General features: G+C 56.9%; 2 protein-coding genes across 5 annotated transcripts in view; one reads left to right on the top strand and one right to left on the bottom strand.

Annotated features, from left to right (window-relative positions):
• MYO1D (myosin ID) overlaps nucleotides 1-8059 on the top strand; it is a 376049-nt gene extending 367990 nt beyond the window's left edge. For all 3 annotated transcript variants that reach the window (XM_063656158.1, XM_054459987.2, XM_054459991.2), the window contains one exon: nucleotides 5755-8059. In XM_063656158.1, the coding sequence (XP_063512228.1) occupies nucleotides 5755-5911 (157 nt within the window). In that variant the 3' untranslated portion in view covers nucleotides 5912-8059. The remainder of the gene's footprint in view (nucleotides 1-5754) is intronic.
• Nucleotides 8060-9414: 1355 nt separating this feature from the next.
• On the bottom strand, nucleotides 9415-14584 carry CDK5R1 (cyclin dependent kinase 5 regulatory subunit 1). 2 transcript variants are annotated; one of them, XM_054459985.2, is made up of 2 exons: nucleotides 14424-14584; nucleotides 9415-13198 (listed from the first exon to the last, which is right to left on the bottom strand). In XM_054459985.2, the coding sequence occupies exon 2, from the start codon at nucleotides 13051-13053 to the stop codon at nucleotides 12130-12132; it is 924 nt and encodes a 307-aa protein (XP_054315960.1). In that variant the 5' UTR covers nucleotides 13054-13198; nucleotides 14424-14584; the 3' UTR covers nucleotides 9415-12129. The 2 variants fall into 2 exon arrangements, with proteins under 2 accessions (XP_054315960.1, XP_054315959.1); XM_054459984.2 differs by lacking the exon at nucleotides 14424-14584 and adding an exon at nucleotides 13503-13660.
• Nucleotides 14585-15940: the final 1356 nt, after the last annotated feature.

The following is a 15940-nucleotide window of genomic DNA, read 5'->3' as shown; positions in this document are numbered from 1 at the left end:
GCGTCAGCTGGGCAGTGCTCAGCCAAACTCCAGAGCAGAAGGCTGGTTCTTCTTGCCCTTGTTGTTCGGTGGTGAACTCAACACACGTAGTCACTCAACCCCCTCTTCTGCCCAAACGTCACAGCAGCACCACGCAAACAGGCTGGGAGTCAGGCAGGCCAGGGCTGCCCAGGGCTGTGCCAAGGAAAAAAGTAGTAACCCAGGCAACTGTCACTTTTAAGGTGGCAAAACAGGGTATCTCTCTGCTAAGGAGCAGACCTCCTTCCCAGGTCTGGTTCACAGGTATCTGGCCACTTTCCGTTTAGAAGGAACTTCATGGACTAGGTGAGTCTCCATCCCAGGAGGATCTTGACCAGTTGTGCCCATTGTCTTCCTCATTCATGAGGCTGCAGTGAGTGTGCGAAGTTGATGAAGTGAGCAGATGAAGTTGTGTTACTGGGAGAGAGCCATTTACACAGCAGAGGGACTGAGACCTGCAGCCTTATGAGGCCCCAGCACGTCCAGAACCTGTGGCCCGGCCAGTGTTGCCCATCAGCACCTGGGAGCATCCCCTGTGTGCAGGGCAGCAGCACGTATGCAGCTGTGTAAGACGCCTCCCCTCCCCGCCAGGACCTTGCATTATGAAAGTGGAGACCAGTACATGTGGTGTGACTGCTCCATTAAACTTGTAGGGTTGTTTATTTTTTATTTTTATTTTATTTTTTTATTTTTCAAAGATGGGGTCTTGCTCTGTCACTCAGGCTGGAGTGTGGCGGCTCAATCTCGGCTCACTGCAGCCTCCGCCTCCCAGGCTCCAGCGATTCTTCCACTTCGGTCTCCCAAGTAGCTAGGACTACAGGCCCATGCCACCACACCCAGCTACTTTTTAATTTTTTTTTTTTTTTGTAGAGACAGTATTTCACCATGTTGCCCAGGCTGGTCTTGAACCTCTGAGCTCAAGCAATCTGCCGGCTTCCGCCTCCCAAAGTGCTGGGATTACAGGTGTGAGCCACCATACTTGGCTTTTTATTTTTATTTATTTATTTTTTTATTTTTGGAGACAGAGTCTTGCTCTGTCACACAGGCTGGAGTGCAATGGCATGATCTTGGCTCACTGCAACCTCAGCCTCCCAGGTTCAAGTGATTCTCCTGCCTCAGCCTCCTGAGTAGCTGGGATTACAGGCATGCACCACCACACCCAGCTAATTTTTGTATTTTTAGTAGAGACTGGGTTTCACCATGTTGGCCAGGATGGTCTTGATCTCCTGACCTCATGATCCACCTGCCTCTGCCTCTCAAATTGCTGGGATTACAGGCGTGAGCAACTGTACCCGGCCGCCTTTTTAATTTTATTTTTAGAGACAGGGTGTCACTATGTTGCCCAGGCTGGTCTTCAACTGGGCTCAAGTGATCCTCCCACCTCAGCCTCCAGAGTAGCTGGGACTACAGGTGTGCACCACCATGCTTGACACTTGTAGGATGTTTTTTGTTGTTTTTTGTTTTATTTTGTTTGAGAGGGAGTCTCGCTCTGTTGCCCAGGCTGGAGTGCAGTGGCACTGCAATCTCCGACTCTCTGGTTCAAGCGATTCTCCTGCCTCAGCCTCCCGAGTAGCTGGAACTACAGGCACCCGCCACCACACCTGGCTAATTTTTGTATTTTCAATAGAGACGGGGTTTCACTATGTTGGTCAGGCTGGTCTCAAACTCCTGACCTCATGATCTGCCCGCCTCAGCCTCCCAAAGTGCTGGGATTATAGGTGTGAGCTACGCACCCGGCCTACTTGTAGGATTTAAAGACAGAATCAGAATCCAAGCCCCTCCCCACAGGATGTAAAACATTTAGGAAGAGAATATTCAAAACAGAAACATTCATATGGTTTTGTGAGCTATGCTAAAATGTGTAAAGAACAAATCTGATTCAATAATAATAGCTCTCTTGAACCATCTCTTTTGGAGGTTCTTGACACTTAACTGAGAAAGCAGTGAAAATTCCTTCTGTGAAGCAAGAAATTGGCACATGTTTTACACACAGTGCTTCACATCTTTCAAAGTGCTTCATGTGCATCACTCCTCAGACCGTCAATTCCACGAGGGCAGGCGGCTTCCCAGGCTCCCAGGAAGACCCCCCGTGTCTGGCTCCCAGCTCGGGTTTCATGTTTCCAGTGCCGACACAGTGCCTGGGGTGGAGTCAGTCCTTGTGAAGCACCTGGAGGGTAGATGGTTTGATGGTTGTAAACGCCAGACAGAGGTTTAAGTGACTTGAACAAGGTCGTGAAGCCAGGAAGCTTGGCAAGGCCAGGACAGAATCCAGACTCTCCCACCCGTAGGCCCGGCTCTTGTATTAAGACCTCAAAGGGATCAGGAGAGATCTCAGGTGGGCTTAGAAAACAAAGTCCTGGGAGGGGCAGTGTGGGGACCGCCACTAAATACCACCTTTTCTTTCCTAAAGTGTCACTGATTCTTGTTCAGTTGGGGGATGTTCTGGGGAAGTGGGAATTAGATGTTTGCCTCAGATCAATATCCGTGGTCCAGGAGAGGGACAGGTCCCCGAGAGGGGACAGAGACAGGCCCCGCCACCCTCAGCACTCAGGCGAGTCTCTGCACTGCCTCCCGTCTCCTGCGGCGCTGGGGCTCCTCCGCCTAAAGAGAAGAGCTAGCAGGAACACTCCCTCCGCCAAGCCCCATGGGCTGGGCCCCGTGGTGTGGAATGCCGGAAAGCCAGAATTGCCAACGGGAAGGAGAGGACCAACTGGCTGTCCCAGGACAGTACCCACCACCAGGGAGGGGACTGAGCAGCTGTGGGGCTGGCACAGCAGAAGTAGGACAGGGAGAGGGAAAGGGGCCCACAGCTCATCCACATCCACAACCCAGAAGGATCCAGTGTCCAACTTCTGCCTTCCTTCTTGCTAGTCAAGAACCTTCATTTCAGCAGAGTGGTGGCCTTGGGTGGGGAAGAGGGGCTGGCCTGACAGTGGGAGCGCTGTTGACTCGTGCATGATCGGCTTGGACCTTCCAGAGCGTGGTCTGCTCTTCCCTCTGCTGGACACTCCCTGAGGAAGGGCCTCCCCCAGGCAGCAAGTACTCCACAGGACCTACTGACAGGGACAACAGAGGGCAGGAGGAAAAGGTTTCAGCCCAGCCCATGTGGGAAGCAGCAATCTGGAGCAGTGGTTCCTGCTGCATTTTTTATCCTACAACTCCCTGAGGATGATATCCTGGGTGCCGATTTATTTATTTATTTAGAGACAAGGTCTCACTCTGTTGCCCAGGCTGGAATGCAGTGGCATCATCATAGCTCATCACAGCCTTGAATTCCTGGGCTCAGGCGATCCTCCTGCCTCAGCCTCCCAGGGAACTAGGATTACAAGCACAGGCCACCACACCCGGCTCATTGGTTTGTTTTTTATTTTTTGTAGAGAGGAGCGATGGGCTCCTGGGCTATAGGCTATGTTGCCCAGGCTGGTCTTGAACTCCTGGCCTCAATCGATCCTCCCTCCTCTGCCTCCCAGAGTATTGGGATTACAAGCATGAGCCACTGCACCTGTGCCATTTTATAGGCGTCATTTGCTCCTCCCCATTTTCCCACCAGCCCGAACCCCTGCATCAAGGCTGTAGAGCAGATCCTGGAGATACACGGAGCCCAGAGGAAGCAGGGAGGGTAGAGGCAGGGGCCACCCTGCTGAGCGGGAGTCAGGAGAGCCCTGCACAGAGGAGCATGCCCTGATTGTCTGAACGCGAGAGGGTGAGAGTGAACTAATGGTTCCCATTTTCTGTCTCTTAGTTTTTTTGAGCTGACATGGAGTGTGGCCTGTTTAGAGCCCATTCCCTCAGACTGAGTCACCAGGTGATTCTGGAACCCACTGTGTACATGCAGTTCCTCAGGGAAGGGCGAGGGCAGAGTCTGGACTCCCTGCACAGGGAAGGGCACAGGCCCTCCAGGAGGGCGAGCAGGGGGAGGCCGCTGCCAGGATCAGGAGGGAGGCTCCCAGAGGACAAGAGTCCAGTGAGAGGGACCCAACGCCATACCAGGTTGACAGAGGGGAGGCAGGGAGGCTACCCCAGCTCAGGGACCCAGCCTGGTCCTGGAGGCATCTGGTCCAGCACGAGGGCCGCAGGGACCCCATCTGGACCCCGCCGCCAAGGGCTGCACATGAGCCCTGCAGAGCAGCCCTGGTGCCCACAAGAGTAGAAGAGGGCCTGAGTCATGGCCTCTGCTGGGCTCTGCTATTTTTATGTCCAAGTCTGGCTAAAAATAGCTGTCTAAGCCAAGGTTTTAGCTGCAGCTGACAAGACATTAAGTATTAGATACGTAATGCCCACAAGTGACAACCGGGGTCTCTTCCTGTGTCCGTGAGAAAGCAGGGGGGAGACAGCCATGAGGAGAGCCCCTGAGCGCCCCGCACTTACCTCTGAAACTTTGGGGCCTGCTATGGGGCGTGCCCACCAGGTGTCCTCAGAAAGCGTGTGCTGGGCCGGGTGCTCTAGTGACACCCATTACTCTGGGCACGCTGACCCCGTCGAGCCACTGCACGTCGGAGCCCTTTGAGCTGCCTCGGCCTCTGAGCAGTTGCGCCTCCCGGGCAACCAGTGCTTAGAAAGTGCCTCACGTGCTCATGGCCTGGTGAAGGCGACTCCAGGCTGGGCAGAAGCTCAGTGCGTGCTGGCCTTGGCCCTGGCGTTCCCCTGGCCGTGTGGACACGACAGCTCGGCGTTCACTGCCCAGAACTAAGAGCAGCTCCGTAAGTCCAGCAGAGCGTTCAAAGTGGGACCAACCTGCCCACGCCCCAGACGCCATCCTGAGAGCAGTGAAAAATTCCCAGGGCTTTCAGCATACGGAGCAGAGCCAGCCAGTCCTGACTGGAGGCTCTGCGGTCAGGAGGATTCCTCCTTTCTCCTCTCCCCTCCCAGCTCAGAGCTGACAAGGCACAAGCTGAGGTACAGCGTGGGATTGTGCTGCCTGTGTGAGCAGACATTAGGGTGCCAGCCTATTGCAACAAGTGTCTCTGCTTTTAAAACCAGCAACAGCTTCTTAGCATGTTCAGCGCCGTGTGAGGAGCTGGAGGAAGGGCTTGGGCTCTGGCTCTGTCCAGCAGGAAGAGCACAGCTTCCGCCTCTGCACCCGACCTGGAGCCCGGCCGACGCCCGGCTGAAGCCACCTTCATGTGCTCCCAGGCCAGCGGGGCTTCCTGCTGCACAGGGTTCCCTGCAGCCCCCGGTGGGGCGCCGGCTGCACTGTTCTGCGGCTACCAGGGTGGCAACCAGCCAAGCGGCCCAGCTCCAGATGAGAGCAGCCTCTCACTTGGGGAAACCCGAGTCAGGCCCACTTCCACCAGCCGGGCTGTGACAGGCAGGGACCAGCCAGGAGCAGTAGACATCTCTCTCTCTCACCGGGGCATGTGGCAGGGGTCTCCCGCAGGATGGATTAGTGTCAGAGTCAGAACCCCAGCCCTGGTACACCGAAGGCCCCGGGGTCTTGGTCCTCAGCCCCAGCCAGAGACCTGGTGGTGTCTGTTCAACCACATGGCCCTCCACTGTCCAGTCCCCTGCGCTGGCATGGAAGCCAAGGGCCCTGCCATGGTGCCGAGGCTCTGGTTGGAGGCCCAGCTAGTGCCACACTCGCGTTGCCTCAGCCTCCCTGGGGCCCTTCAGGCATCCTCCGGGCACTTGTGGAGGAAGCAGACCGTGCTGGAGCCAATGGTGGCCGGGAGCTGCCGGGGAGGTGCCCTGTTCTCATGCGCCTGCTAACTGCCTGCCTGGTGTTTTTGGTTCCTGCAGTGAGAAGCGCCACCTTCAAGTGAACGTCACCAACCCAGTACAGTGCAGCCTGCACGGGAAGAAGTGCACCGTCTCCGTGGAGACGCGGCTCAACCAGCCCCAGCCCGACTTCACCAAGAATCGCTCGGGCTTCATCCTTAGCGTGCCCGGGAACTGACGCCCCACGGAGGCCTGGCCCGGAGCCCGGCCACACTCCGAGTCCTGGGTCCCAGTCCAGCTGCTGCCTCCCAACCCATGCCCGCTAGAAACCTGCTGCGAGGGCCCCTCCCGGAGGAGGCCCGCCCCTGTGAGGTTTCCTTCCTGGCTTTCTGCCTTCGGTATCATCTTCCTCTTATCCTGACTGTCCACGGTCCCTGTTCAATAAACCAAAGACCCTCGTGCCCCGCCCAGACCCCTGGGCTGACGTCCAGACCAATCTCACCCCAGAGGCAACTGGATGCTGCCTTTAGTTGGTGCGGATGCCCCTTGGCCAGGTCAAGTCAGAGCACCTGGGCAGGTGTTCTCCCTGCTGCTGACCCTGCAGAGGGAAGGGGTGGGGATGCAGGACCCCAGCTCTGTGGGAGCCCCGTAGCCACCTCTCTTGCCCAAGGTGAGCCAGCCCTGGGGACCCAGCTCAGGGAGGCTCTGCTCAGAGTTCGGCGGACCCACCCCAACCCAACTCCCAGCCGCCAGCCAAAGCCACCGGGTGAGCAGAGTCACCCGCAGGGCCAGCCCCTCAGCCAGGAGCCAGTGGCAGGAGCAGAACAGCCCATCCAGCAGAGTGAGTCCATCCTTCCCAGGTTCTCCCCTGGGAGACTCCCTTTGCCACCAAGGCCCCCACCAGGGCCTCCGACCACCGCTCTGGAGAGCACAGCGTGGGCATGCTCCCAGGATCATGTTACTTAACTCGCAGCCTGTGGCCGTGGCCCTCTTATAGATACTTTCATCGTTTGCAGGGTTGCTAATCAGATACCTGCTGTCACCACACTTGGGTCAGGAACCCTAATGAGAACGGGGAGCTGCCAGGGTGAGGGCAGCCCTCAGGGTTGGCCGCTTTCCCTCTGGACCACCTCTTGCTGCGTTTCCTACTCAGAGAAACAGCAAGGGTGGGGTCAAGGCACGGGATGACGGGAAGCAGGGCAGCAGCACAGTGTGGGGTCCTGGCACTGCAGGCCAGGCCAGGACGCCCACCCCGCCCTCTGCACGGCCCCTTGGGGCCTGCACCTGTGAAACTGGTGCCAGGGAGCACTGCCAGCTTGCCAGTTTCTGCCCAGCAAAAGCACGTATGCTTCAGGGGCCTTCTGAGACCACCCTCCCCGCTGAGCCCCAGCTGCTGAGAAGGCCTTGAGGGAAGTAGAGGCTCAGAGCAAATGCCCCATGTGGTGAGAGGATGAGGGGAGCCTACACCTCAGGCATGTGGTGAGAGGATGAGGGGGAGCCCACGCCTCAGGTGGAGTGGGCAGGGGTGCAAGAGAGGGACGTACTGAAGCTTCTTCCCGTCCTGCCACAGACACTGCTCCTGCCTTCCCACCCCGACCCAGCAGAACCCACCAAGTGCCTGTGTGCAGCCTCCTGTGCCTCACCCAGGGCCTGACCCCAGAGTGGTCCCAACAACCCGGTCTCATGCCCACTCCCCATCCCTGCTTCCCAAAAATTGCACTGTGTGCAGTTTGCAACAAAGAATCCCGCTGGCATCCTGTCCTTGGGAACCCTTTCTCATTCTCCAAGCCTGGTCAGCTGCCTGCATAGGCAGAGGTGCCCTCAGCCCAGGTTAGCAACACTCATAGTTTTGCCAATTACCAGTAGACACTAGTGGAACCATCTAACTGGAACTTCCTCTCTCCTTCCACTTATTTCCTCAAACTTGTTGCTTTACACTAGACACATGCAAATGTATGTTTTAAACACACCAAAACAGATCATGCCAAATGAGTTGCCTGTCAAAGGCTGGAGGGCAGGAGGAGGGCCTGGGTTTGGGTTCCTTCCTCCCAGCCTTTGGATGGTGCCTTGGGCCCCTTAGCCCCAGCGCCGGGGCCTCCCAGCTGAGGCCACAGGACAAGCACTTTTTTATGATGTACTAAAAGAAGCCACAGTATGTGGCAACTGCAGAAGGATCAGGAATTTAGGGTATGATCTCGGTCACGTGTCCCGGGCGCTGAGGGGAAAGGAAGCAGGCACAGTGATTGTAGACAATGAGGGGGTTCACTTGATGTAATGAAATGCAATTTTATGGTTTGGTGCGAAAACTCCTATTTTCCAGTAAATTAACTTTATTTCTAAAGCATATTTTGATTTGCCATCAAGAGCAATAAAGCATTAAATCTTATTTTTAAAGGTGTTCTGCTTATCTGTCACTGAAAACTTCTTTGTGAAATTTTTGCTTATATAAAGTGAACCATTATCTGAGAGGATAGAAGGGAGAATTAAGCACAAATAATGTAAAATGGAGGATGATTTGCCTGAGGCTTTTGAACAAAAAGTGAGCAAGAAGCAAGCTGTGGACAGGAGGTGTGAGGAGGGAAGGAGGCCGTGGGGTTGAGTCCCAGCACTTTCTCTTGCCATCTTGAGGCCTGTGCGCTGGCAGCTGGAAGCACACTGCTTAGTGCCAGGGAACATGTTTACTGCAATAGAAGCGCGTATGTAGAAAGGAAAGGCTCAGAGACCTACAGCAGCAGACTGGGGACAGGCCAGGCCAGCGGAGTGAAAGGGGCTGGGAGGAAGTGCGGGGGCGGCGGGGAGAGTGAGAGGAAGCAGCAGCTCCTCCTGGGGAAGGGAGCAAGGCCCTGAGGGAGCAACAGGGCACGGCCAGCACCCGAGGGTCCTGCAGCCAGGGTGCTTCCGGTCAGTGGTCATTGGCAGAAAAGAACACGCAGCGGTGGCTTCTGTAACTCAGACGAAGGGAGTTGCTTTGCAGAAAGCAAGTGGCCTTGATCACAAGGCTGACAGCTCACAAGCTACAACTTGAGGACAAGAAAGACTTTCCTAGTACTAAGGGGCAGCTTCAGACCGCAGGGTGCAGAGCCTGGGGAGAGCCACGTCTAGCGTCCCCATAACCCTCTTCCTGAGGCTGACACCGGTGGCCTGTGCAGGCCTCAGGCTGGCAGTCAGGACAGGCACAGATAGAGCTGGTAGGAACCACACCCTTGCCGCAATTATGGGCTGGAGTGGCTGCTTCCCTGGGAGCCACAGGGCTGGATTTCTCCCTCCTGGAAACCCGCATGGAGCTAAACCCGCAGGGTTGGCCCATGTGGATGCCAGCCCACCCCTGCTGGCCTGGGAGACGCCGGGGGAAGGGAGCACAGAGCAGAGCCAAGCCCAAGAATACGTGGGAGCAGCAGCCTCAGAGTCACACCTCAACACAGGGAGTCTAGGGTCCAGAGCCCCTGCAGGACCCGCCCGGCCAGACCTCACCAGGCCATGCATGGGCCTGACCCTCCTTGGCCGGAGGTTCCAGTCACCCAGCTCTGCCACAGGAGCCTTTGGGAAACAGCTGCCCCCACCTCGGCCGACGCTAAACCAAAGCTGACTTAACCTGTGCTTCCTTCTTAATCACCTTAGTGTGTTAAGCCCTCGCCCCCAACTCTGTCCTCCCCTCCCCCATAACACAAATCCAATTATGTTCTGAGTGCATGAATCATTTATTAAAGGGGGCCCCAGCCTGCCCACAAAAAGACGTCTCTGTAATGGATGGTCAGTGCATTTTATTGAATCAGCACAGTACAAAAATAAATAAAAATAAGGGAAGGGGAATTAAATTACAGCCAAACTGAGCTTCATGACTTTGTCAGATTATAAACCACACATACTCACAAACACACTACACATACATACAAAATGAGACAAATATAAATTAATATTAACAATACCCACAGTTTGGTCAAAGAATAGCTACAGAAGAAATTGCACTAAAAAACCAACATACATCACACGTGTGTAATTAGCAGTTTCAAATATACAGCTATGAATAATTCTGAGTGAAAAAAATGGCACATTTTCTTTTCATTGCAAGTTTAACTGTTGGAACAAAACTAAGTTCTAATAACTGCATGGAAAGAATATATCAACCCTCCAGGTTTACAAGAAAAAGAGAAAAACCAAATCCTTAACTATTATTCCTGTGGCTTGTTCTGTGCATGGGTGTAATTTTCACGGCCATCTGTTCTAAGATTATTTTTCTTAAGACACAAAATGCTCCTGGTTTGCATGCACAATATCACTGTAAAAGCAACAATTAAAGAATAAAGGTTTTTTTGTAGGTTTTTTTTTTTTTATTGTTGATCTAAAAGTAGTCTTCATAGCAGCATGGCAAATGGGTTCTTTGCTTGCACACTCAAGTATATCAGTTGTTCCTTTACACAATACTGATGACCAGTGCAAGGGGAGAGAACACGACAGGCTTCACACTGAGGGAACTAGAGAGTTCTTCCCTTAGTCCCCACCACTTCCGAAATGTCCACCTCCTCCAAAGAATAAAAAAATAAATACGGAGAAAGAGAAGGAAACAGACACGCAACTGGAATCCTGCGGATGCAATGTAACCGCACAGTTCGCAGCCAGGTTCCGCCAGCTGAAGGTGATACACACATGCGCCCTCCTCCTGAGACTTGGCACTGACCCTCCCTCTTCCATGCCACCAGGGGCCTCCCACCTCCGGTCGCACGCGGCAGCAGGATCTGAAGACAGGCTGTGTAGAAACCCAGCAGAGAGGAGGTGCTGTGTGAAGTCTGTGCCAGCAGCCGCAGGCTCCTTCCACCGCTGCACCGATTATCTGACAGTCCCAGGAACGGCTCTACTGGGCCTCAGGTGCAGCAAGGCAGATGCTCTCCGGCCGGGCGGGCTCTCTTCCCCACCTCTGGGAATGCCTCCGGCCACCAGGTTCTGCTTCAGGACTCTTAAATTGGGACTTCAATTTCACAGCTTTCTTTTTGTGTGAATTTCAGTAGTGCATGTGCTGAAATCGGTAGCCACCTCGAACTTAATCCTATGTAAAGTGACCCTCTGCCTCCCCACCCCAGATCCCCATTCCAGCACTCCCCAGGGGACTGGGCCTGGAAGACAGAATCCTCTGTAGCGTCTTACATTGGTCTTTGTTCTCCACAGCCAAGTGATGGGCGATGGAGGAAGGCTTGCTCCCTCTCCCAAGTCCCAAGCCACCAATACGGGAGAATTACAAAGAAAATCAATAAAGTACACATTTGTGTTTTTACAGCCAGTATGGTAAGGTGGAAACCAAAACCAGCAGCTGCAAATGATCAGTTGTAGAAATCAGCAGGCTTCCAGAGCAATCAGGAGTCTCACTCCCCGTCTTGTAATTGTCTCCAAGATCCGGCTGTCTCACTGGTCCTTGCTGGGCAAGGCTTCCTCTTTAGAAGAAACTCAACTGTTTAGAAACAGCTTTAAATTAACGGGTGGGGGTGGGGTCACCACATCGCCTTCCCCCCAGCTCTGCAGGACAAATGTCATGTGCACCAGCAAGAGGCCTTAGCCCTTAGGTGGGCACTGGCTTGGTCTCAAGGTATGGCATCCCTCACCTTGCCCAGAAGGCAGGCGTTGCTAATGGGCACCTGCAGCTGTCCTGGCATTTGCCACAGGGTGACTGCACTGCATTATTCAAAAGAAAAACTCACCCAGGAAAGTTGTCCCCAGCTTCACCCCACCTCTTTAGCTGGGACCCAAATTGAGAGAAATTAATGAGTCAAACCAGCTCATCGGCCAATACCACCAACGTGGCTGGGAGCAGCAAACAAAGGGGTCGGGGGGCGAGTTCCATTTCTCCACTAAAGGAAAGCCCTTCTCCCTAAAAAAAGAAAACAGCAAATCAGGGCGGTGTGTGGTCAAACGACCAGACACAATCTTTCCACTAGACCCGCTCAGCTTCGCCACACCTAGATTGAAGATGTCCCAGGGTGGCGGGGATCTTGCCTCACCACCCCACTGGCAGCTCAGTTAGGGTGGCTGGCTCCAGGAGCCTCTGGGAGAGTGAATAACTCCACACAGGAGCCAGAAAAAAGCCTCCAACCAGAAACCCCAATTCCTCCCTGGGCCAGGCAGCCAGAGGCCCTTCTCTAGCTCCATACAGGGTGCAGCCGGCAGCCTTGCCTACCCTGGACCCAGCAAGGGCACAGGCGGCAGGGGCAGGTCAGTCCTTTGAGTTCCCCAAAGTGGGAGGCCAGTGGCCTGGGTGGCTCTGAATACATCTTCTGGGTTTTGCACGAGGCTCGTGAGTTCAAAAGTGCCCAGAGTTCTTGGCAGGGATGAAAAAAACCCCAGGGAGAGACTGTGGGAAAGGTGAGGCCCTTGGTGGCTTTGCTAGACACATACTGTACACAAAACTGATTTAATAATAAATTTTTAAAAACGCATTGAATCCTTGAGCCATGACGCAGGCTACGGTGCTCACCGATCCAGACCTAGGAGGAGCCGCTTCTTGTCCTCCTGGCCGCTCTCGTTCTTCAGGTCGGAGAAGACCTGTGTGAAGTAGTGTGGGTCGGCATTTATCTGCAGCATCTTTGAGCTCATGAGGTTGATGACAGAGAGGCAACGGTCCCAAAAGGCCTCCTTGCAGCTCTCCACCAGGAAGGGCTTGAGCGGGTAGGAGATCTCGTTGCCCATGTAGGAGTACGAGAGGTACAGGCATGTCAGCAGGACGGCCTGGAGCTCGTGATCCGAGCCCACCTCGGAGGAGATAACATCCCTGCAGAGCATGTAGAGGAAGACCACGTTGGCCGGCGTGATGAAGCCCTGGTCCTGCCAGCCCTGCAGAAGCAGCGAGCGGTCCACGCTGCGCAGCCAGAGCACGGGGTCCGTGGGGGACAGGTGCTTCAGGCGGTAGCACCGGCGGCAGAGAAACTCACCCAGGCAGCGAAGCAGCTCACTGGTGGACGCCTGGACGATGACCCGTTTGGGCGTCCCTGCGGAGGTGACGGCAGGGTGAGGGGCTTTCTTGACCGAGGAGGAGCCCCCGGTCTGGGAGCCTGAGAGCTGGCTGGCCGGGGGTGCAGGCGGCTGGGCCGGTGGGGGCTGGGCGAATGTGGACAGGTTGGCGCACGACAGCGACTTCTTCAGGTTCTCATTGTTGAGGTGCGTGATGTTGTTCTGGTAGCTGCTGTTGGGCTGCACCTTCTTGGAGTTCTTCTTCTTGGCCGACACGGCCACGATTCTCTTCCAAGGCAGCACGGAGATGATGGAGTGGCGCTTCAGGTTCTTGTCCTTGGCGTTCTTGCTGTTCTGTACGGCCGTATAGTGGCCCACAGTGGCCGCGCCATCCTCAAACAGCGTGGCCTTCCGGTAGCTGGGAGACAGGGACAGCACCGTGCCCATGGTGCTGCTGCGCGCCGGGCGGGGGCTCGCGCCCCTGCGCGCCCAGCCTGCCGGCCGGAGGGATAAAACCGCTCACCGAGCCTGCGGCGGCCCCGGGGAGGAGGCGGGGGCGCTCCCGGGAAGCGTGCTGCCCCCTTGGATCTGCCTGGAAAACAAGATGGTTCTTAGCGCCAGGCTGGGCTCCGCGCCGCGCCCCTCCGCCCCGCGCCTCGGCGCACTCCGCCGCCCCAGTCCCGGGCCCTACCCGCGCCCCCGCGACGCAGCCTCGCCGCCTCCACTGCAGCACCCCCGCCCGCCGCCGCCGCTGCGGTCCCCAAGCGCAGCCGGGAGGGGCCCGGGCGCCGACGGAGGCGGCCGAGGACCCCCGCCTCGACACCCAGCAAGGGCGCGACCCCGGTCCCCGGCCCCCGCTCCCCAGGGCCAAGGACGGCCGCCCAGCGCAGGCTTACCCGGCAGGCGGCAGCTCCTACGCTCCGCGCCCTCCGCAATGCGCGCCGCGGCCCCGCCGCCGCAGTCCCGGCGCTCGGCGGCGCTCGGGGGCGCTCGGCGGGGATCGGCTGGCCTCGCGCTCGGCGGCGGCGACGGCGGCGGCGGCTAGGGAGCTTCTGTCCAAGGTTCTGCAGGCACCGCGGCCCCGCCCCCCGCTCGGCCGCCCGCACCTTCGCCGCCGCCGCCGCCGCCGCCGCCGCCGCCGCCGCGCTCCCGCTCCCGGCGCGCGCCTCAGCGCCCTCCCTCGCGGGGCGCGCGCGCCGTCCACGCTCCGGCCTGGTCTCGCCGGGGAGTCGCGGCCGTTGGTGTCCTCAGCTCGAGCCGCGCACTGTGCGGGTAGGACGCGGCAACGAGCGGGAGGCACCTCTACGCGCCGGGCCCCATCTAGGAGCCGGACTCCGCGGCGGCGGCGGGACACCTGGCGTCGGCCCGCCCCGCCCCTCGGGGCCGCCTCTCCCGCACAGCTCGCCGCCCGCTCCGCGCCGCCGCCCACTAGCAGCCCGGCCGCCTGAGAGTCCCCGGCGCCCGCGCAACCCAACTCTGCCGACGCGGGGCGGGCGCCGAGCAGGGCGGAGCCGAGGGCCGACCCCGCCCGCGTCCCGCCCAGACACGTGCTGCCTTTGTTCCCGCCGCGGCGTCCGCAGCTGCCGGCCGCGGGGGCACTCTTGGCCGAGTCCCTGCCCTGGCAGCGCGCGGCCCGCCCTCTCCGAGGCTGCCGCCCGGGCCTGGTGAGGAGCCCTCAGCCGAGGCCAGGGTCCGGAGCTCCCTCCTTCCACCTGACATCCCCGTCCCTGTGGAAAGCAGCCAGGGAGCGCGGGGAAGAAGGCCCTGGGCGGGGAGAGGCGACGCCTTTACTGAGGCGTCCCGAGTGCCACGCGCACCTCGAGTGGACAGTCCAATCGGTTCTGGCCACCCCTCCGGGGCCTCCGTTCCCTCTTCCTGCGTAGATGCCCGCGGCCGAAGTGGGCCTCAGAAATCCAAGCCAGAGAAGCGTGGTCCGTAGCCAAGCCTGAGCCCGTCACAAATATGACCTCTAAGTTCCCACTCGCCCTCTTGTCATATTAAAGCTGAAGCAACTGCCCCTCCGGCCAGCTTTCTGACCCTCTTAAGCGTTTTCAATTCTAAGTATGTATAATTTGAGAACTTGATGCTAGCGAAATTGAGTAAAATTCTGTTTCTGAAAGCTGTTCCTGTCAGATGTGAATCCAGATCCTTCACAAAGGCCGTTGTTCATTTACTATTTTACCTTGTTTCTCGAGATCGAGTCAAAACTGACCACAAACCTGGGGAACAGGAAACTTAAGCCCTGTCTTAATCCAGATTATCTCTGGACCTAGAGATGAGGGAGTGGCTCTCCAGAGAAGAGGATGACACCCAATTACCTGACCACTCCAGCCGACTAGGCTTTCACCCTGCGCCAGCCCTGTCAACTGTCCTAGGGGGAACAGAAAGGGAATCTGGCATCATTCAAAATGGTGCAATCAAGAAAGTGCTGGGTTTTATGTGCCACTCAGATTTCTGTCAATGGGAATTCCAGGCTTTAGGAACCTTGGGGGGCAGGCATACAGTGGAAAATGCATTGCTCTGTACCCAGAGGGCTACTTTGTCCACAGCCCTTCAGAACATCCACAGCAGCTGTTGTGGGAACTCAGAAGAGGAAGGCAGGCCCCCAGCTCAGTGTGCCCCTCCCTGTGAATGTTCCTCAGTGTACAAGCCTACCTGCTCTTCAAATGGAGCTGTCCTCAACTCTCCTGCATGTAACAGTAAGAAGCCAGAAGAGGCCGGACGCAGTGGCTCACACCTGTAATCCCAGCATTTTGGGAGGCCGAGGCGGGCGGATCACCTGAGGTCAGGAGTTCCAGACCAGCCTGGCCAACATGGTGAAACCCCGTCTCTACTTATACAAAAAAAAATTAGCCAGGCGTGGTGGCGGGCACCTGTAATCCCAGCTACTCAGGAGGCTGAGGCAGGAGAATAGCTTGAACCCGGGAGGCAGAGGTTGCAGTGAGCTGAGATTGTGCCACTGCATTCCAGCCAGGGTGACAGAGTGAGACTTCGGCTAAAAAAAAAAGAAAAATCCACCCCCTAGAAAAACCTGGGCCCACTCTGTTACCTTTAACTCTTAATCTCAATTCTAGCTATTCCAATTCACGGGGAGGCGGACCAAGCTCAGCCCACTACCCTGCTTCCCACACCAGAGCAGCATGCCTCTGCATGGGCCTTTTCAAGCCAGGCCACACCCTGTGTCCTCTCACCTTTGTCCAGCCAGCCTTTCCCTAGCACCTTCAAACAGAGCTCTCGGCAGAACACCAGCCTCCTCACACTTGTCCAAAGCAAAGTCACAGTTGCAGCACAGCAGGAATGAGATGGCACTGGCAGCCCACTTGCTGCTGCGACT

Source organism: Pongo pygmaeus, chromosome 19 (genome assembly GCF_028885625.2).
Source record: "Pongo pygmaeus isolate AG05252 chromosome 19, NHGRI_mPonPyg2-v2.0_pri, whole genome shotgun sequence".
Classification (NCBI taxonomy): Eukaryota; Metazoa; Chordata; class Mammalia; order Primates; family Hominidae; genus Pongo; species Pongo pygmaeus.
Note: the sequence above shows the minus strand (reverse complement) of the source record. Positions and strands in the feature narration are given on the sequence as shown.